The following is a 22490-nucleotide window of genomic DNA, read 5'->3' as shown; positions in this document are numbered from 1 at the left end:
TTCCATGACCGTGTTGTCGCTTTGTGTTTGAAGTCACAGGGGGTCCGGCTTAAGTAAGCGTAGCTCATTTTGATCCAACACCGCGATGTCTGATTATCGTAACAACGATGTCGTGAGGGACTCCTGTCACGATGTGTATTTACGTAGCTCGGCGTGTACATGGCGTGTTAATGCTATAGCTATATCCTTCTAGCTGGTTTCAGTATAAGGACGTACAGGGACTCAGAGCGGGTATCATATGTAACTCAGAATACGGATATACACACACCCAGTTAGACTCAACAGAATCAGAGCTCGTGACAACTCCTCTCTGCACTGGTTGGTAGCAAGCACGGGCTGTATCGCTTGCTGACAAATTCGGCAAGCCCTGCCTGCGGCCATGCCCGAATGCTACACGATCACGAAAGTGGTGGAAAGTATCGTCTAGCCTTCAAAGCTTGTCCCCCACATATACCGCCCGTGGTGCATTTAGCAGAAGAGGGTCGGGGTTCCAATTGTTCCGATTCTGCATATCTATTTCCCTCAGCATTTAACCGAAATAGTTCAGAACATGCTGGTCCACCGCCGGACTTTAAGACGAGCCAGATAAGTCGGGTGCTTACGAAGCGTGACTTCGAATCCCGCCGAATGTGATATAAGGCCTGTGGGTTACTGACCGTATCTATACGGCCAGCTACGCTGGGCGGCGCCCCTGGCTCGGGCTATCGCCGATGGGGCTCGCGGGAGCCGCCGCCTTGGTATTTATGGATATAATATACTATGCTAAGTATAAATCTAGAAAGGTTTTATATATCTTAAGTCCTTAGCTTTAAATTACCTTAGGTAATTTAAGGTCTCTAGGGTTATTGAATAATATTAAAATATATTAAAATAATAATTTAATAATATAGAGATATACCACCCTTTATCTCCTTTTACATTAATACTCTATGAGGGGGAAGTTCTGCCGCATAATAAGTAGTAGTCACGGGGAGCGGGCTCGCCATACCTTAGCGTGCGACTCCTTGCATTATACATAGCCTTCCTAAGACTTTCTGTACTTTTACGCTGTCTAATCATACTTATCATGAGCGGTCGTGCCACAGAGAATACCCTGAGCCCGCATTCATCTGGTGCCAAATCCAGGTTAGATGCGCCGTATAGATACGGTGATAGAGTGCAGGGGTCCGGTTAATATATGATTAGTTTCATACTACCAAATCGGGAGGCAGTCTTATTAGCTACTTACTAATATGGGCGCAAGACCTATCCAACACCTGTAATCAGTGCTTAGACGCATAAGGCTAGAGGGGAGCCTGGTTGATGTATGCGTTGAGGGTCGCATGAGCAGCCGTATAGATACGGTGATGGAGTGCGGGGGCCCGGTTGATATTTGATTAGTTTCAAGCTAGCAAATCAAGCGGCCACACTTCATTAGCCACTTGCTAAAAGTGGTCTGCTTTGAACGCTATCCAATCAAAGGGCTTCCGGATCGGTGAGGCCAGAGATGGAAACTTCTGAAATCGAAGCAAGCAACGGCACGAAAACATGCCTGCTTGTGGTGCAATGGCCTCCGCAGACCCCAATGCTTCACCCGTCATTGAATTGAGACCCGTGAAGGCCAGCTGTGTCCACCCTCATGAAGCGGGTGGCTTATACACTATGATTTCGACGCTCAAATATGCTCGAATTTATGATTTCCAACTATAAGCTATCTAATATGATAACTCAAGCCAGCCAGGCAGAAACTAAACCTTCGAGGCCATCCTTCATCCATTGCTCGTCAATCGACGACGTTGCATCGAATCCGTGTTCGCCTTCCCGGACGGCCAATGTGAATGGAAGGTCAGGGTCAAACTCCTTCAGCTTTTCTGCCAGCTTGAGACTTCCCTCAACCGGCACAACGGTATCTGCCTTGCCGTGCCAGACAAACACGCCGCCTCGGGGAAACCGGGCGCCGTCTTCAATCTTGTCTAGCAAGTGAAGATCCCTCCGGCTTGGAGGGAAGAGCTCAGCGTACTTGGCGTTCTGGACATAGCTAAACATCAGTTCGGCGCGTGTGCCCTGAGGGTCCGCCGAGATGATGGACGGGATTGATTTGGCCTTCAACTTCGCCTCATGTTCGTCCAGCAGGCTGGTAGGCAGATGGGGAAACCCATACATTGGTTTGTCATAGACTTGGCTGAAGTGTGGGCTTTTCGCGTCAACTAAGGGGTATGCCGCCGTCACAGCTCGGAGCTCTTTGGGGTGATTCAACCCGGAGAGGAGGCTAAGGTAACCGCCCGCGCTGTCTCCGGCCATCATGATTCGAGTGACATCGACCTGAACATTGGTCCTCCCGCTGACGAAGCTTGGGAGATCGGTGTGAATCCACTTGAGGAAGGAGTCTACATCCTCGATGAGTTCGTCGACGGTAGCCTCTGGTGCTAGCCTGTAGTCGCAGCTGGCAATCACAGCGTTGTGCCGCGATGCAAGCTCAAGGTGCCAGGGTGCAAAGAAGTCTGGGAATAGACTAGAGCCGGAAACGAAGCCGCCGCCATGGATGCGGAAAATGATTGGCCGGAGGCCTGTCGACCTATCCTGATCCTGGGCTTCTTGAGCGAGTGGCTTGGGGATGAGGACATGGCAGGCGATATCATGACCCAGGACGATCTTGTAAGTGGTCGTGAGAACTTCAAAGTTGTCGAAGCGCGACAAATCGTTGGGGTTGAACTGCGCCATCGTGTTGGGTAATTCTAGATTGCTTTTCTTTTTCGATGAATGATGGGCAAGACTGGGGAGAGGAGGAGGACTCGCAGGATATTATGAGCTGGCCGTCCGACTGGCCGTACGAGTACCTGTGGTATTAGGGGGCACAGGTGGGGGCCGGGATATTGGCAATTTTTCCACGACCGTGAAACTTGACCTAGCGTCGACACGTCACAAGTGGACAGATGCTACGTTGTATGGTTTTTAGGGCCGAGACATCGGGTAGGTTGCGCATCTTCGTGTGGGAAACCTTAATTGGGGTTAGAGTGCAAACTCCGTGGGGAAGTCGACTTGGCAGGCTGCCCCCTCGCCTACTGGAGAATGTGGACGACTTCATTGCACGGTATGGCTCAGGTAAACCCCTGCTGGCTCGCTGGAGAAACGACGAATCTGAGAGACCTACTCTATTTGCAACTTTTTGGAGGTATGAACGCCACTGTTAACGGCGCGTCTTCGTCCAGGGTATCAGAAGACTGCTGGCGTTGTTGAGCTTCTCCTCCCTGCCCTGCCTTGTCTTCTCATCTGTCGTCTTCGCGGTCGTCGTCTCGACAATCATCAAGATGCCCGTTTACTGAGCCTCCCAGCCTCTGTTTTACGTGAGAAAATTGGAGCTTCCCCCCCTCGACGCCAAGTTTCAGCCATGACCCACGCCGGAAGTCTGAGGAATCACAACTGGAGGCGCCGGGTTCATGTCAAGGCACAGGTCTCGGTACATTGGGTACATCGGATCAGACGGACCTTTCCGGGGTTATCCCCACACGGGCGTGCCTCTTCTATCCATGTGTGTGTTCTAGCTAGCCCGTATTTATACGTAGATTCCAGCTATTCTAACCCCTAGCTAGGGGCCACACCTCATAAAAGGAGACGCCGTAAGTAGCCAAGGTATTCAATCAAGTCACTTCTGCCATGTTATAAGATTTGCGTAGCCGGGCCTCAAAAGTTTAGTCATTGATCCCCACTCGAGTCTTTGATCTCCCAACCCCCTCGGGTTCTCTCCCGATTAGGAAAGCGAGCTTTGTTAGCTCGAGTCACAAGTTTGACACAATTCTTCAAGGTTGGTCGAGCATGTGGTCCCATGCAAAACTTGGGCCGTATGACTCACACACCGCGCGGTTGTCGTAGATGAAAAAGTAAAAAGGGTTAGCCTCGGCCACACTACCTATTTTAAGGATTGTCTGATGAAATTCGGCCAGTCAATGGGCGGTGGTGGATATAGATGAGAGGGAAACTTGTAGGTTCACACTCCACATAGTTGCGAATGCCGATTGCATCAGGTGAGAAGTATTAAGGTAAATTGTGGTTGAGCAGGGCTATAAGTATAGTAGCCCAACTTACTTTACGCCATTGTGCCTAGTTCTTAAGTAGTAAAATAAACTCAAGTCTAATTATACAGTTGTCTTCTCGTCCCGCTCCTTTCATTCGTTGATATGTCCTTCAACCGAATTGCCGTCTACGGCCATCGCGGTTGGGCCACTACCCGAATTGTTGCTGCCCTGATTGCTTCAGGGGCACCTATCACGGTCCTGCATCGTGCAGGCTCGGATACTTCCGCTCTACCCGCTAGCGTCCCCAAGATTGAGGTAGATGTCTTTGACGAAGATGCGCTGGTCAATGCGCTCCAGAACATTGATATCGTGCTGTGAGTTTTCCGATAATTAATAGATCTGCATCCTGTTCGGAGGTTTTATCTAATGCCTTTTCTCCTAACGATAGCTCACTCGTAGGAGATAGAGACGTGAACAAGGAGCATGGCTTCGTTAAGGCCATACCCAGAACCAACGTCAAACTCTTTGTGCCCTCCGATTTGGGTCTTCGGTACGGCGAGGAAGGAAATTTTGTCCCCATCATCAAGGAAAAGGATGATCTCCAGCGGGCAGTCCGAGATGCAGGTATTCCGATGACCGCTGTGTTGATTGGAAACTTCGCCGAATTCACTCTTGGTTGCTGGTAGGTCACTCTATTATTGCCCCTCCCAGACTGCACCTCAACTGACTCGTCTGAATGTGACAGCGCAATGGGGATTGATCTCGCTCGTAACAGACTCGTGCACACTGCTAATTCAGCCAAGGAAAAGGCCAACATGACGTAAGTACAAAATGCCGTCGCCCTTAACCTGTCTCTGTGTTCTCGTCTAGCTAAATAGCTCATGTACGCTACGCACAGCACAAGAGATTACGTCGCGGCTGCATACGTGTCAATCTTTACGGCGAACGAAATCGCCAAGATCCAGAATCGCACCATTAGCTTAACTGAGCTTGCTCCCACCGGAGACGAAATTGCGGTCGCTATGACACAAAAGAACGGCGCAGAACCAGAGATAACCATCCACAGCTTAGAGAAGGTCCAGACGGCGTTCAAAAATTGTGTTGAGGCTGGAGAAATTTTTGCTCTTGCTTGGTTTTGTCGCAAGATCTGGGGAACAGGAGAACTGATGGCAATGCTATCCTCAGATGTCTGGGAAGTTCCTGGTTATCAGAAGGCTACCCTGAACGATCTCATTGTCTCGGGGAAAATTGAGGGGTATAGAGATCTGCCCGACTTCGTCGTTAAGTACTTGGAGGAGACCATGTTTTGAGGATACTGTTCTTAAGATCGAATATCTGGTACCTAGGTTACCTGGTCACGGCAACTACGCATAAGAGAGGTACCAAAGGATGACCACTATGATGTCTAGTAGGATATTTAGAAATTATTCCAAGTCCTGAAGCTAGGTCACATTATGATTGCATGAAATTATTTTGTTGTCGTTCACACCCTCTAGACATTTTCAAAACAGGCCTCGTTTCCTTTCAACTAAGAAGAGTCCGCGTCCGCATCTGCAGGAAGATTTGGAGACTTAAGGCGAAGTAAGCTGGCAATTGCTGCCTCGATGACAACTATGAGCGAAACTAAATTATACCCTCTCACTCTACAAGGTACTTCTCTAAGGTAAGGAGGTATAAGGGTTCAGGTGTGACGGTCAAGGTTCCCAACGTAGTAAACCGTAACCTGATAGGTTTATATTAGCAGTTGAAACGGGGCGTAGAGTACTATGTGATCCCAAGAATAGGCCTACTTAGGCACCTTAGCCCGAACTTAGCACTAACTCAGCTGAGAGCGGCAGGAGCTTAGCTCGAAAAACGGACATGGATTTTAGTGTGCTTAAGTTTCGTCTCCGAATTAACTAGTATGCCACTGACCACCATACCAATCATAAACTTGAGATCAGCTGCCTATCACCTGACTCCGTGATCCTTGACAAATGCGTCCGTGCCATGTGCTATGATTATTAAACCCCTTTGAGGATGAACGCCGATGACCATTCCGTAGAGGGTTAGTGCTGACGATTTTTGCTTTCATCCTTGAGATTCGCGGTATCTCAATAACCTCTTCTTTCTCAATCATTTTTGTCATTTTTGTTCTCATAATAGAGAGTCACAATGAGTAGTACATCATAGCCATTCTTTGATGCTCGTTAATCTCACCCTTACCTTCAAGCGCAAGAATAATCATGGCCTCCAACATCTACGCACCCCTGAGCGACGACCCGACAAGCATTCGAATTGTTCGCCTTGCACCATCAAATACCTCTGATCATATCTCTGTCACTGCCCAGCTCATTGAAACGAGCTGGGATGAGTGCAGTTATGAAGCTCTCAGCTACTGCTGGGGAAGGCACTACAAGACCAAGACGATTCTCCTAAATGGGCAGCAGGTCAAAGTGACAGCAGACTTGCATGATGCGTTGGAGCAATTTTGTCTAGAGAATGAGAGCAGGTCTCTTTGGGTAAGTGTCCTTCTCCCCGTACTAACCGATAGCTAACGTTTGAGTGTCAAGATTGATGCAATATGCATTAACCAGAATGATCCTGACGAGAAGAGTGTTCAAGTGCAAAGAATGCAGGATATATACCGTAATGCCAAACAAGTTCTCGTTTGGATAGGCAAAGAAAAGGATCACACTGGCTTGGCGTTTGAACAGATCCAACGACTTCTTGCTTGTCACGATCCTGACGCCGAGAAAGAAATTTGGAATGAACCTGGAGAATGGATTGCATGCCTCAACGAGATGATTAAAAGACCAGTAAGGAGAGCGAAACTATTTTATCAGCCTATGCTAATGACTTTGAACAGTACTGGTCTCGTGCATGGACGGTACAAGAAGTCGTCCTTGCTGGGAATGCGATCTTGTGCTGCGGCTCTTACACTATTCCCTTCTTCGACTTTGCACACCTCTTGGTCCGACAAACAACCCGACACTGGCTCCAAGTTAACTATGCCCTGGCAAGTTACCTCGAGCAAGTATTCGAGATGCGAAACCCGTCGTATCAAGACCCACCAATAGGTCTCTTTGGACTTGCATACAAACTTCGCCTTCGCCAGTGCACTGTTCCCTATGACAGGATTTACGCTTTTCTGGGGTTGATCAAGTCTGGAAAGCTGGAAGGGCTTCCAATCGATTATAAAATGAATCGTGACAAGCTATGGATGGCATTTGCTAAAGCAACCATGGCCAAGTACAAGACACTTCTCCCCCTAGCTCTTGCTGAGAGCAGGTACACGGAAGCCCGTTGGTGCTACGATTGGGACACTGAATTCTTCGAACCAAATCATTCCGTGCACGGCATAGTTCCTTTTTGGACAGGAGGCCTAGATAGTCCTGACTTTTATCCGTTGCAACGAGCCCGTCACTCGGCCTCTGATGGGCTTGAAGCGCGGATTCGAGTTGACCTCGAGGCACCATCCGTCATCTCTGCTCAAGGTTTCACAGTAAGCAAGGTTGTCAAGGTCGGTACATGCGTCAACTCATGGTTCATATCTTTTGGGCGACCGAATTACGTCGAGCTGTTCGAGGAGTGGGAGTCACTCGTTGGAGGTCCGTGGGAAGATCCAGAGATGTCAAAGAGATTTGCCCAGACAATCACGGGAGGCGCCTGGGAGACCGAACCAGCTGATTGGAGGGTTTGGAATACCAAGAATTACTCGGAAAAAGTGTGGACGTGGTCTTGGTGGAGCCATTTCGCCTCGGAAGATGAATCCTTCACCGGCTACAACATGAGTCGTCACACGGAACCGGAACCTACAGAGCTTCACGCGCAATACTGCCGCATCCGGGATGATGCTTGTGAGGAACGCAGAATATTCCTCCTCGAGAACGGCGATTTCGGTCTCGGCCACGAGAACACCCAAGTGGGTGATCTAGTCGTAGTCCTCCTCGGCAGCCAGGTTCCGTTTGTCTTGCATAAAAGAGATCACGGCGGAGTTCGATGGCTGGCGGACACAGAAAACAAATGGGACCTTTACAAATCGACATGGGGAGTCGTTGGGCAGGCTTATGTGCACAGTCTCATGAAGTATAATGGTGACCTAGAGCAGGATATAAAGGATGAGAAGGTTGTTTTGGAGGAGTATCTACTCGATTAGATTGCACAAGTAAGGTTATAGGGATCTCGAACACTAGCTGTGAGAATGTCATGAGCCCAATAGTCAATATGAACACAAAGAAGTTTACAGGCCCAGCTCCAAACAGCATATTCTTGGGTCTGCCGGCTATATCAGAGTCACTTGCTTCTTTTGCGACAATTCCAACAGTGGTTCCAGTTCCCAAACATCTTCCCCATCCTCACAACTGCCGTCAAAGAGACCGATGCGTCGGAACACAGTGTTAGTCTCGTCAACAGGTGTGAGAACGAGGAAACAAGCAGCAGTATGTTCGTCTGTAATGCCTTCTTCGGGGTCAAATGAGCTCGAGGTGCTTCTGCCAAAGATGAGGCAGAATGCTGGAGAGCCAAGCGGGATGGTTGCTGGGCCGGGATTGTCGAGGGTGTAATCTGGACGAAAGGTCGAGAACTTTTCGCCGACTCGAAGCCTATAGTGACGACCTCCCTGGCTGCTGACAAGATCAGGGCTCTCATCTCCTGTTGTCAAAGATGCCTCAACACCGTCCAATGATTTCTGACCGTACTCAAGCGTGGCTTGGACCAAAGGTCCAGACAAGGTCACAACCGCCTCTGTTGCCTCGCCCATGAGCGGCTCGCCGTTGTACGACACGCTCACTCCCAGAAATTCGACATTCTCAACCGACACCTCCCAGCAAGAAACGTTCCCGAACACAGACGCCCACGACCACGAAGGCAAAGAGCTGCTATCAGGCTTCGGCTTCGGGTCCTCCGCAAGGGACCAGAAGAACGAGTTTTCCAGTTGCTGTTCCCACATTCCGCAGGCATATTGTCCCAGGTCATCGTTCCCTTCACTGAAGGCCTTGGCAATTCCTGCCAGGGCGGGTAACTTGTCGGTGCCGAAGGTGAGCTCTCTCTTTGAATACTCCTTGACAATCTGATTCCACGATTTGGACTCGACAGACTGCTTCTTTTGTGTCGTTCCAGGCATTTCTAATATGCCAGAATGCATATACCAGCCGCATTCACACTCCATAGCGTTGTTGCATTCCCATATGATCTCGTGTCTTGTGAAGTGCAGTGTCCTTTTGGAGAGTAGTTGCTCTTGGTACGTCCAGCCGCGAGAAAGTAGGGGCCATTCTCGTTCTGCGTCCACAAATTCGTCGCTTTCGAACCAGTCATACTCCATATCTTGCCACGTGAAATGCGGAAGACTGCGGCGCAAGAAGATGAGTGTCTCGTCGGTGTCATCAACATCGACTTGGGTATGATCTTTGCCATCGCGACGGCTGAAGAGGCTTTCCCCTGCCATGGTAGCGGCGACGGTGAGCTCAGCATTAGAATAAACAGATGCCATGGTTGCTGCTTCGCGTCGCCAATCCTCGCGGTCGTCTTGGATGATGCACATGCAATCTATCCAAACATGCATGATTCCAAGTCTGCGAAGCAGGTAGATCACATCCTGCATCATTGGAGGAAATCTTTCAAGTGGGAAGCCACTAGAAAGCCTTTCAGAGTGATTGCTGTGCACCAACCTAACTTTGAGTGTCTCCTCTGTCCAGCGGTGGCTGAGCGCAACGTAGGTTGTTTCCTTGGGGGGATTCTCGATCAACTTGATCATTTCCGTATTTTCGTCCCCAAGAAATAGCAGTCTGGTGGGACAAAATGACACCTCGTTGGGGCGACAATCGTCATGGTGTTGACGACATGAGGTTAACCAAGCAGCTGCTTGGTCAAGGCACTTGTCGTCTCTGTTGCTGCCAGCAACTCTGAACCCATGGCGAATACACGGATGAAATGAGTTGACGCTAGGATCTCGTTCTAGCAGAGCGGTGTCGGTCTTGGGGAGTGCATTGAGTTCAAACTTCAAACTGGCCTCCACCAGTTCCAGATAAGGCTCCCTCATTCCTGGCTGTCCCGGCCACCACCTTGCTGTTAAGAAGTTGGCCCCGTACGAGTCGAATGTTGACATGATGCTTTTACACCTCCGGCATCCACGGTTGGCTGATTTACCAAGGTCATCGCGCGTAAATTCGTGATAGTCAGACTCTGCGAAGAGAAAGTCTGGAGAGCTGTCAACGTCGAGCTTGAGCGATCCAACGCCAGACTCCAGCTTAAAGAGACACACTCCACATCTTCGCTTGCTTGAGAAAAGAGATTTTAGTCTGTCCAACATCGTTATCTCATACAGTCGCTGATTACCCTTGGACTTCGCTGTTTGTTGGAGGTAGAAGACGCGCCATCGCGTTGGGCAGCAGTCAGCACGGAGACGGACTTTATTTTAACCGTTATAACTACACTCTAAAAAAAGGGTGGGATACCCTATATCAACAACCGAATTGGTCGGGTTTCTTCAAGTCATTCATTGCTGACTTCGATTCTCTTCAAGTTTTTCCGGTTGTTAAAGAAAGGTGACAAAATTTCTTGGAGTAATTATGGCCTTCTGAACAAATAAATCACGTCTATAGCTCACGGAGATATCTTTTCTGGTTTTTATTAAACCTAACATAGGCAAAAACGTTAAGCACCACGTTTCACTACAAGTGTCTCTCTAAAATTCTTTAAACAATTCTCTACCCTAAAAGTGATAGCAAAATGAAACCTTCTTTTTATACCCTTGGAGTCATTCGCTAAGTCGCCGGCAAGCTGGTAAACCTCCGCCCCATGGCTCACATACTCCATACTTCCACCCCAGAACCTACACAGCTCCTATAGGATACTTCTATTGACTAAATCTTTGGGTTTGTCGATTCCCCGGTGATTCCGGTGTCTACAGATCCCCTTTCACGTAGGAGCGGTGGCACTGAGCAGGCCTGAAACAAGCAAGGTTAGCATAGGGCGGTAGCGGGAGATTATTGATGCCGCTGCCCGCTATCGCGGCAAATACAGATACCTTTCACCTCATCACCGTGAGAAATCGGCATGTATCCTTGTTTAGATGGGATGTTCTGCTCTAAGCAAATCGGCACCTGTGGTGGTCTTGGGATTGGCAATGCCCTCTCGGAACAGACAAAGCCAACCCCCGACCTGAAGTCCTCCCAACCACTTGATCCAGTCCAAAAAGGCTTGGATTCTTTGACCTCAACCCTATCGAAGTGAGGGGCGGTTAATTATATGGTTTGTCATCCTGTTTCTAGGTACCCTGAGGCAGCCTTAAGCTAAACTTTTGTCATAGCATGTAATAGCTCACATACAACACACCAAACAAATGCGAACTTACCTGTAGAGATAGGCTTATAGACGTAGAAGATGCAAACTGGCAAACCCTCATATCCGGCAACAATCCAGGTTGTACTGCTTGTCGCTCATGTCACCTGCTTTCTGGAGAAAGTGTCCGTCCTACTCGGCTTGGCATTACTGAAGAGACACGCCTCGAGCAAAGGTCCTGGATAGGTGGACGGAAATAGTCCTCGTATAATGCCAGACTCTATATGACGTAGCCTATATCACGATCATCGGCCAAACTCCACAAGATGCATGGCCAACGGGACATGAGTTGGCATTAGTGCTGATGGATCAACCTGCGATTCGATGATTCCCGGAGCCCTTCGGGTCGTCGGCGATGAATTGGTAGATCACGGTGATTGTTTGCCAAGAGCCGTGAGGTCGAACAAGCATAAGAGGAGCCGAATTTTCACAATGGAAGCGGAAGAACCAACTCGAATAACAACATTCCTCCTTACCTACCTCTTCGATACCCTCACCTCCTGCCCAGCTCTACAACTTGCCCCATTGCCCTTATTGTCAACGAGGTAAAAAACCCCGTGAGCTCATATGCGGTTCTTTCCATATTAATGGCAACTCAACAGACAAGATGAAGTTCTCCGCTGTCTCTGCTCTCGCCTGTATGGGCATGCTACAGTCAGCCGCCGTCAAAGGAATTAACTGAGACAGGATCGTCCTCTGCGGCGGTTAGAAAGAAGCGAGCGTTGGGGCATAGGGGTATATGTGCATCGATTGAAGTGAGGTTTTCACCTGAACAGTCTCTTTGACTGTGCACGGTTTCCTCAAAATAATTGACTCTGTCACCAACGCCTTTGTACCAACCTCCTAGCGCCTAAACCGAAAATTCATGTTGCTCAACTTCCTACTCCGTCCTCATCGGCATCCCATACCGCCAAAAAGGAATCAGTCGCTCGGTAACTGGACGCTCAAAGATGCGCGGTATGGTAATCCGCTCACCAGTCACACGCTCCAGCTTGTCGTCACCATCCTGCCAGTCGAAATCATTCTCCGACTCCCTTCCAGCGAAAAAATCCTGCCATTTTCGTGACCTCCTCCGTTGTTGTTCACCTTCAGGATAGGGGAATTTCAGCTTCACGAGACGGTCTTGCTCAGCAAGTTCATCCAGGCTTGGAAAGTGACACAAGCTGTCCGTCCCTGGATAGAACCTTGCGTCTTCGAAAAAGGGCCATGCTCGTTGTCGGTATATCCGGAGCTGAACATACGTGTTCAACCCCATAACTTGTGGATATGACACGACGCCGTCCCTCACAAGAACCGTTGAAATCTTCTGAAATAATTGGCTTCGGACTCCAAGGTCTGCACAATAAGTGGACGTGGGGCCTTGGTCCTGTACAAGCGAGTGGTCCGGAGAGGGCGCGCGGAATTCTTCGGTCCTCATCCATTCCGCAGACATACCGAGGAACCATTTTCGGAGGTCTCTGTAGCTTCCCTGGTTGCTTTCTGAATATATCAGGGCGTGAGTCAGAAGATCGAAGCCTCGCAAGTGTAGAAACGATGCCGAGTGGTAGCAGCTGCGCGGCAGCTCCAAGTTGCAAAAGTATTCATTCGGATTGGTCCAAAAGTTATCGGGATAGAGCAATTCCTTCCCGCTATAAGACTCAGAACCTGATGCCGACTGATCGCTTGGTAGCCATGCAGGAGTGAAATTTGCAAACATTGCCGCATAGACGCTTCGAGTATATTCGCGGACGCAATGCAGCATCTCATACTCCCAGACATGAAGATTTGAGTGTGATTGCTTGACTTGGTCACCGTATTCGCTAGGCTCGACGATTTTCCAGAGCCGCGGGGTGTAGAGTTTGCAGAGCAGTTCGTATCGTACAAACGCGCGTAGAAAGCGGTTTCTCTCTGAGAAAGTCAGGTCGTCGAGCTCAACATGTCGTGCGTCAATGGTTTGATCCCGGAAATACAGTTCGCGGTCCATCGACTTCATCCTTGGAAGACAGAGGTAGGCTCGAGGTGGGAAAGGAGCCGTTGCCTTGGTCATGTAGTCCTCAATGAAGACAGCGACGCGAGAGAAGAATCGGTATAGCATATCAAGAGTTTCGCCATCATTTTGCTCGAAGGGGTCCAAGAGTCCCTTCGTTAACCACGGCCCAACATGGTGAAGAATCGAGCCGGCGGAGGAAGAGTCGATAGGTGGCATGTGAATGATGGCTAATGCGTCGTGTAGGAGGTCGCCATAAATGTCGCCACCGACAAGATTGATTAATACTGCTCGCACTATAGTTTTCCGTGATGAAATCCACTGTGCGAGCATTTCCGGCGATGCTTGGATGATTCGGGATATCGCTGATTTGGAGGACATTTGACCCATAATCCTGATACGGATCTCGGGTGGAAGCTGCGCAAAGAAGTCCATCCCGTTGATATTCATTAGATGGACATGAAGGGTAAACTCGTCAGGCGGAGAAAGGTCTATAATACGCTAAGATAAATCATGTCTTGTGGTACGTATCGATGATAGGAAATAGTACTTGAGTGCGTGATGTTGCCACGATGTGGTGGTCTGAGTCACAATTTTAAGCGATGCTGCTGTCAGATTGAAGCTGACCAATAATGAAGATGTAGGGCGAGATTTAGGATAGGCTGACAGAGATAGTCAGTGACAAACAGCTTCCCATTTCTGGTTTCCGCTTTTCATTGCGGTCAATTATTGACTCAATATGTTTCTTCTCGTATGCACCTGGTGACTCATGATAGAAAATAAGGCATAATGACCCCAGAGTGGAAAGGAGTGGATAGCTGGACAGCCATGGGGCTTAGAGGAGAATGCGATCCGAGGAAGGCGCATAAATAAGTGTAACCTGCTCCAAGGGCTGGAATAAAAACAGAAAAGGCTATAGAATAATAGTAAGAGGCTTTAATAATACTAAGCCTTCTGAGAATAGTTTTGTATTACTTAAAGATTGCTCTGCACAATCTGCTACCTATGTTGAAGTGCTACAGTAGCTTCAGAGTCAGTAGTGGGATGTTTTGTCCCGTTTTTCTTGGCCTGTGTGCTACAGTATCTCACTGACCGCCCTCGGCATGCGGGCACATCTTGATCGTGAGTCACAGGTGAAACGACTGTAGTGCGTTGCAAATACATCTTCGAACCATTGCCGTTCCAGATAACCGGCTCCTTCTTCTGTTTTAGTGAGGTAACCGTTAAGGGGACTATTCTTGCGCCGAGGGCTGCTTGACCCTAGCCTGAGCTGTTATGAACTGATGGTTGGATTCCCAGTGGTGAGATCTGACGCGTACTAAAAGTGGAAAGATGTTTACCTATCGACTGGTTGGCAGGCTAACCAAGAGGATCATCGAGTAAGCAGGCAACACTGGGTGCCTTGTTTGCTGCCTTGCTGCCTTGTATCTACCTGGCAGGCATCAAACTCGATATATAAGTTTAAAGAAAGTTATTTCCTCTCATTAAGTTTCTCAAGATTCCTTTGAAAACCCAAACAAGCGTGAATTAACACTTCGTCTCGATGGTCGACTCAGCCAATACCAATCTGGACCCCGCAGCAGTCGCTGACTTTCACGACACCCTCAAAAAGTCAAAGCGCATTATCGCCGTCATTGGAGCTGGTCTGTCAGCATCTTCGGGCCTTGCAGTCTTTAGAGGAACCAGCGGATTATGGAAGAGCCAGGACGTGACGCAGGTCGCCTCGCCTGCTGGCTTCCGTCATGACCCTGGCCTTGTGTGGCAATTCTATTCATATCGTCGACAGGAAGCTCTCCGTGCAAAGCCGAACCCGGCTCATTACGCCCTGGCTGAGCTCGCTCGTCAAGTGCCAGGTTTCGTTGCCCTGACGCAGAATGTCGACAACCTGAGTCCCCGTGCGGGACACCCACCTGGCCAGATGAAGGAACTCCATGGCAACCTATTCACCCTGTCATGCATCGACAAGATCGGATGCGGATACATAGAGCGTGGCAACTTTGAAGAATGTCTTACACCCGCTCTCGACCCCTCCAAGGACGAGAAAGAGACCATGGGAAGCATCGATCCCGATAATAAGCCAAGAGCAAGCCCACTTCTACTTGCAGGCATTGCTCGGAAGCATGCTCAGATTCTTGGAGACAAGTACGAGGCCAACACCCCGACCACAAGAGATCTAGCCGCTCTCAAACACCCGGAAGAAGCCGCGGCCGATCCAGTCGCTCAAGTTCGTTTGTCATCAGGCCTGACAAAAGAGGATCTCCCGCAATGCCCCAAGTGCAAGGCCAATATCCTCCGACCTGATGTAGTCTGGTTCGGCGAGCCCCTACCTCTCCAAATCGTGAATGAGACAGAGGCTCTTTTCGAAGATCCCGATCCAATCGATCTCTGCCTCAATATCGGAACCTCCAACAGGGTCTGGCCGGCAGCTGGATACGCCGCCATGGCTCGCAACAAGGGTGCAAGGGTGGCGTATATCAACACGCGTGCGGAGGATGCCAAGAGTGTCGTCCCAGACAAAGATTGGATCTTTGTTGGTGATGCGGCGGTTGTTCTGCCTGAGCTTCTGAAGCCTATCATTGGAGAAGCACAGAAGTGGGATGGCAAGACGGCTTGAGGGGGTTTGCTTTATGGTGAGCGACGGACAGGGGTGGATGATGGATATCAGTGCATATACCTCAGTTTAAAACGGCTACTCGTACACCCCCTTTGATCAACAGTTTCGATATCCCAAGCTACATAACCCCATTGAGCACAATAAATCGCTTTGATTCGATTCATGTGCAATCTAGAACTTCTCCACGGACCTTAATCGCGAATCTCAGCATCTCTCATTTTTAGCAACATGGGCCGTCTGTGTTTTCTTTTCGTAAAATCTGGCGGGACGTTCTGTTCACATTGATAAAAACACCTAATAGCATCAAAACCCAATGCTATAGCCTCGGTAGAATCGAAGGTTATTACTATTAGAATAATTAGGAGCTTCCCCCTCACTTCAGGGCCACATCACAAAGTCCTAAATTAAAAGTAAAAAGTCCTAGATAAAATCGCATAAGATATAAACCCCTAGCGAGCTCTTATTATAATAATAATAATAATAACCTTAATTTTACTAATTATACCTAGTATCACTATATAATTTAATAATAAGTTATAAGCCTAGGTTAGCATAATATTAGGTTTCTCTTCTAAATTAAAGAATTAAACTTTAACCCTATCTTAAAATACCTATATATTAAGCCCTACCTTTTATTATATAAACTTATAATATAATTAAAGTATTACTTAAATCTAAAGCATTATAATCTAATACTTTAAGTTAAGAATATATATTATCTTTAGCCTATAGAGGTATTACTTTCTTCTTTAAAAAGAATACTTTTTTCTTTCTATAAAAGCTTAAACTAGGTAAACCTTTTAACTAAGAGTAATATTACCTAGCTCAAAAGGCTATTCTTTAAATTAATAATCTTAAAAATATTATCTTTAGTAATTATCCCCCTAAAAAATAATAAACTATAGATTAAAAGATTAAGGTAATAAAAGCTATTATCTCTATTTAAGGTAATTATACTAAAGAGGTACTTAATTAACTAATTAGGATTAAGAACCCTTAAGAGATATTTAATATCCTCTAAGCCTATTATATTAATATTAATTTAATCCTCTTATAAATAATATTATATTAATTTATTTAGATTAAAACTAGCTCATATAAGATAATATTATAATTTAATATTAATTTTAAATAACTTATTAAATTCTTACTTAAGTAAAAAGAGCTAATCTTAGATACCCTTAAAAAAATAATCTATTTAATAGCCTATAAGAATAAATACCCTAATTAGACTACTAGGTAGTATACTTTCCTATGCTCTAAGTATCTATTAATACTATAATTAATATAATAAGACCTTATTAATAAGAACTAATTATTAGATAATAATAATAATATTAGCCGTATCTCTATATATTAGGCCTATAGTAAAAGAACTAAAAAGAAGGGCTTAAATATAAGAAAATAAGATATAAATAATTAAAAAAGGGGCTTTTTAAAAAACTCTTAAGCTATAAATAAATCTAATAAGAAATCTAATTATTAAATTAATAAATATAAGAATTATACCTATATAAACTATAAAAAGAAAGGTTATTATAAAAATAATTATTAGTTTACCTATAAAAATAAATAACCTAACTAGGTAATTTATCTCGCTAAAGAACTTATAAAATATAATCTTTAATATAATAACTCTAAGAACCTCTATATTAAGGAATTAAACTATATAATAGTTTAAAAATTATTCCTTATCCTTAAGGATAATATCTTAAATAAATAGCCTATAGATAATATAGAAATATATAAGATCTTACTTAATAATATTATTATATATGCGGAATAGCTATTTAATATAGGCTTATTAATCTATATCTATAATAACTAAATACTCTTTAAAGAGCTATAACCTATAACCTAAATAGTCCTTATTATAAGTAGTAAGAAGATATTCCTATCTAGTAGAGAAATAATTAAGATTAACTTTATAAATAAATAAGGCAAGTAGGCTATAATAAACCTTAAAGATACTCTCTTTATTTTTAAATTTCTTATTAATATAATATTAAGACTTAGGCTATATAAAAATAGTAGCTAAATAAATAGGTAAAATCTATATAACTTAATAGAAGATATTTTTAGCTACCTTTATATAAGAAGAGATAGCCTATATATTAATATTAAAGGGTTTACCTCTCTAAATTAATCTATTAATAAACCTTAGCTAGGAATATATAATTATAATATTTTATTAAAATAGTACCTAGATATTAATTTTTAATATTAAAGACTTAGCTATATTAACTTATATTAGGTATTATAGACTATTAAAATTATAAAAAGGGTATTTTATATAATAATTATATATTTCCTAAGGGATAAACTAGTTATACTAGGTTTATATTAGCAGGGAGTGCTAGGCATAATCTAAGTAATAATAAGTATAAGTTACGTTTAGTAATATACTTAAAGGTATTAAGTATAACTAAGTTATATTAATAGCTAAGGTAGTTACTATATAGGGAAGTATAATAAGTATATTTTATATACTTAGAGTGCTTACTAGGGTAAAACCTATAGTGCTTACTTACTTATTGCCCTTATGCTATCGCGGGTAAGCGCGATATATAAGTACTTACTTATATTATAGTAGGTCTTACTTACTTTTATAGCGTCTTATTATATAGTGGTTTTCTGCTTAGCTAGACCGCCTAGTCTAGTACTAGGCTATAATATAAGGTCTCCCCTCTATTAGTCTTATCCTTAAGGCTATATAAGTAGCTATTATTTCTTAACCTAGTTAGTCTTATGTTTTATTTCTTTAATCTCTTATTGATATATATTAATATAATATCTAGCTATATTTTTAAAAAATAAAAGAAATCTAATAATCCTAAACCTACTAATTTTACTTATTATTACTATATTTCTATAGAGTTTATTAAGTATATTAATTTTATTATAATACTATATACTTATTATTAAGCCTATAGGGCTATCTATAAGATAGTTAATAGTAGAAAGAAATATAGGTTATATACCCGCTTAGGTTATTCTTATAATATAATAAGGGTTCCTTTATATTCCTATAAGTATCTTCTTATAGTTATAGCATAGGCACTTATAATTAACTTATTTCTAGTATTAAGAATTATTTCTAAGGTAAAGTAAATTAATACTAAGGAGCTTATAGTAGAGGAGCTTTTATAAGCCCGCTATATATCCCTAGCGCAAATATAAAAAGAATTAATAGTTTATTAATAAGAGCTAAAGAAGTCTTTAGCTTATTTATCTTAATTATATATATAGTATTATTCTTTAATTTTAAAAGGGATAGAGATAACTTATTATAACCTCGAGTTAATAAATAATCTAAATAAGCTAGAAATAATAAAATCTAAGGCTATCCTAGATATATAGTCCTTAGTATATATAGATCTTATTAACTAGGGTTTTCTAAGTCTTAGGGATTTTTTTTTACTTTTTTTTAAAGTTATTAATAAAAGTCTGTTAAGAGGTATTATATATTAATAAAATACTTTAGTGGTTTTTATATATTTTTAGAGTTTAGATAATTCTTTTATTTAATAAAATATATTATTTTATTATTAATTTTATCTATATCGAGGATACTTTTTATAATATATTCCTCTAGTTTATTAACTTTTATTTTAGGCTTATTATTAGTTTTAACTTAAATAGTATTTTTTGCTAATTTAAGTAATAAAATATAAATAATTAAATAGAGCTTAACTTTTAATAATAAGTCTAGTTTATAGTTATTTTTTAAGATTTTCTGCTTAATTTTATAGGGTCTAATATATTTATAATTAAGTTTTTTATTTTATTATTTTATTTTAATATTTTTTATTATAAAATAAATTATATTTCCCTCTAAGAAGATTAATCCCTTAATTCTTTTCTTATTAATATAATTTATTATTTTATTTCTAATAAATTTAAGTTTTATTTTTATTTCTTTATATAGGTTATATAATTAATTATTAATAAAGATTACTTTAGGGTTAATAACTATATCTTTTATTTATTAGTAGGTATCTAGGATAAATCTAAAATTAGTATATATAAGTATAATTTTTATATTTTTATTTATAGCTATATTATAGGCTAGCTATATAGCTAATAGTTTCTTAACCTAGTTAATCTATTTATAGTTAATATAGCATTAAAGGTATTATTTTAATATTTAGTTTATATATTTAGTTTATCTATTTATCTCCTTATAGTATATAATAGAGAGTTTATAGTTAATTCCTAAGTATCTTATAAGGCTTTGCTAGAATTTTAAAGTAAATAGTAGTCCTTAATCTATAATAATCTTAAGTAATATATTATATATTTTAGTGATATAAAAGTAAAAAAGGTAGGTAAATTCTTTAGCTATTATTACTTCTCTATAGGGTATAAAATAAAAAAATTTTATAAGTTTATTTATAATAATAAAAATATTATTATAAAAGTTTCTAATAATTAATTCTTTTAATAGGGGTAGTTTAGTAATAAAATCTATAGTAATTAAGTCCTATAGTTATTATATAACTAAGAGTAATTATAACTTATTATAAGGTTTATAATATTATGCCTTAGTTTTTATATAGAGGTTGTATTATTTAATAACTATTATAATTATTTTCTTTATATTAGGGAAGGTAAATATTATTTTAATTTATTTTAAGGTTTTATTAATTCCTTAATATCTATATAGCAGGTAATTATATATTTCATATATAAGTTTATAATATAATTTATCTAGGACTTATTATTTATTAGTTTTCTTATTATCTAAGAGTTATATATTATATTCTTAGATTTACTTTAAGAGTAGATTACCTTATTTTATTATATAAGTACTTCTAATAATAATATAAGATATCCCTATAGCTTGGTTATATTTATATAATTTTAATAGGTCCTTATCTCCTAGCTATGTATTATTATAATATATTTTATAATTAAGGTAGCTTTTAGGTCTTATATTAAGATTTTCTTAATAAAAATATTAATATATTATTTCTTAGAAATCTTTATTATTAAGTTTTTTATTATATTTTATTATTTAATAATAATATTTAATAAATTCTTTTATATATTTCTAAGGTATAAAGATATATTTTTAATATATAATTATTTCTTATTAGCTTTCTATTTAGTCCGCTTATCTAATTATAAGTCTTTTAAGTTCTCTAGGGGTAATATTAATAATAATCTTATCTTTTTATTTACCTATTAAGTAATATAATAGTATTTATTACTTAGTATAAGTAATAGTTTATTACTTTAAGTATCCTTCTTATATAAATTATAAGAGCTATTTTTTTATTTTAATCTTTCTAGTATCTAGGTTAGGTTATTAGCTAATAATATTTACCTTATTATTTTTTATTCCTTTAATATAAATAATAATATAATTAAATTCTAAAAAATATTTAATATATTATAATTATTATCTACTAAGTTCTTAGGTCTTTATAAAATAAATAATATTCTTATAATTTATATATACTTTAATTTAATATTTACTTCTAAGGAAATAATATTAAAATTCCTTAAAGATATTAATTATTATAAGGAATTCTTTATTATAAATAAGGTAATTAAGTTCTACTCTATATAACTTATAAAAGTAAAATATAATAAGGTATAAGAGTCCTTTATTATCTTATTATCTAATTTAAGCGCCTAATATAAAGTCTAAGGTATCTATTTTAAGTTTAATTTATTAAGATAAATTAAATATCTTAAGTATTAGTTTACTTAGGATAAGTTCCTTAATTATACTAAAGGCTTTTTTTACTTTATCCCTAAATATAAATATTTTATCTTTCTTTATAAGATTAATTAATAATATAATAATCTTCTTAAATTATTAGAGAAACCTATAATAGTAATTAATAAAGCTAAGAAAGGCTTATATTTCCTTAATATTTATTAATTCCTTTTAATCCTTAACTACTAAGACCTTCTTAGGGTCTATATATATCTTATTATATAAGATAATATATCTAAGAAATTCTATTTCTAAGGCATAGAATTTGCTTTTCTTAGGTTTTATTAGTAACTTAGCGTCTTATAGTATTTATAATACCTTATAGATATATTTTATATATTTTTCTTCTATTTTAAAGAAAATAAGAATATTATCTAAGTAATATATAATAAATATATCTAGATATTCTTATAGTATATTATTAATTATCTATTAAAATATAATAAATATATTAGTAAGTCTAAAAGGCATAACTAAGTACTTAAATAGTCTATACTTAGTATAAAAAGTGGTTTTTTATTTATATCTTTTTTTAATCTAGATAAAATTATAAGCTCCTTTAAGGTTAAGTACTATAAAATATTTTATCCTAAAAAGTTAATCCTTTAACTTACTAATAAAGGGTAGTAATATATAATCTCTAATTATAATAGCATTAAGTATTTTAAAGTTAATATAAAATTAAAGCTTTTTATTTTTTTTTAAGATAAATATAATAAGGTATCTAATAAATAACTTATTTTCTTTAATATATCTTTTTTATAATATATCTTTAATATATTCCTTTAATACTAATAATTATACTTTATTAAGTAAATAAAGTTTACTAAAGTTAGGTTACTTTTTATTAATAAATTTAATTTTAAGGTT

At 40.8% G+C, this 22490-nt stretch overlaps 4 protein-coding genes across 4 annotated transcripts; 2 read left to right on the top strand and 2 right to left on the bottom strand.

The window, feature by feature from the left end:
• Nucleotides 1-6217: 6217 nt before the first annotated feature.
• NCS54_00917400 (HET domain-containing protein) lies at nt 6218-8130 on the top strand (the record flags this gene model as incomplete). The annotated part of the gene is made up of 3 exons (XM_053154529.1): nt 6218-6493; nt 6545-6790; nt 6841-8130. The coding sequence occupies 3 exons, from the start codon at nt 6218-6220 to the stop codon at nt 8128-8130; spliced, it is 1812 nt and encodes a 603-aa protein (XP_053010504.1).
• A 126-nt stretch (nt 8131-8256) lies between these two features.
• NCS54_00917300 (HET domain-containing protein) lies at nt 8257-9462 on the bottom strand (the record flags this gene model as incomplete). The annotated part of the gene is made up of 1 exon (XM_053154528.1): nt 8257-9462. The coding sequence occupies one exon, from the start codon at nt 9460-9462 to the stop codon at nt 8257-8259; it is 1206 nt and encodes a 401-aa protein (XP_053010503.1).
• Nucleotides 9463-12192: 2730 nt separating this feature from the next.
• On the bottom strand, nt 12193-13713 carry NCS54_00917200 (Hypothetical protein; the record flags this gene model as incomplete). The annotated part of the gene is made up of 1 exon (XM_053154527.1): nt 12193-13713. The coding sequence occupies one exon, from the start codon at nt 13711-13713 to the stop codon at nt 12193-12195; it is 1521 nt and encodes a 506-aa protein (XP_053010502.1).
• A 1108-nt stretch (nt 13714-14821) lies between these two features.
• NCS54_00917100 (Deacetylase sirtuin-type domain-containing protein) lies at nt 14822-15892 on the top strand (the record flags this gene model as incomplete). The annotated part of the gene is made up of 1 exon (XM_053154526.1): nt 14822-15892. One exon carries the CDS (start codon nt 14822-14824, stop codon nt 15890-15892), a length of 1071 nt encoding a protein of 356 aa, XP_053010501.1.
• Nucleotides 15893-22490: the final 6598 nt, after the last annotated feature.

The sequence above is a fragment of the Fusarium falciforme genome, chromosome 7 (assembly GCF_026873545.1).
Source record: "Fusarium falciforme chromosome 7, complete sequence".
NCBI lineage: Eukaryota > Fungi > Ascomycota > Sordariomycetes > Hypocreales > Nectriaceae > Fusarium > Fusarium falciforme.
Note: the sequence above shows the minus strand (reverse complement) of the source record. Positions and strands in the feature narration are given on the sequence as shown.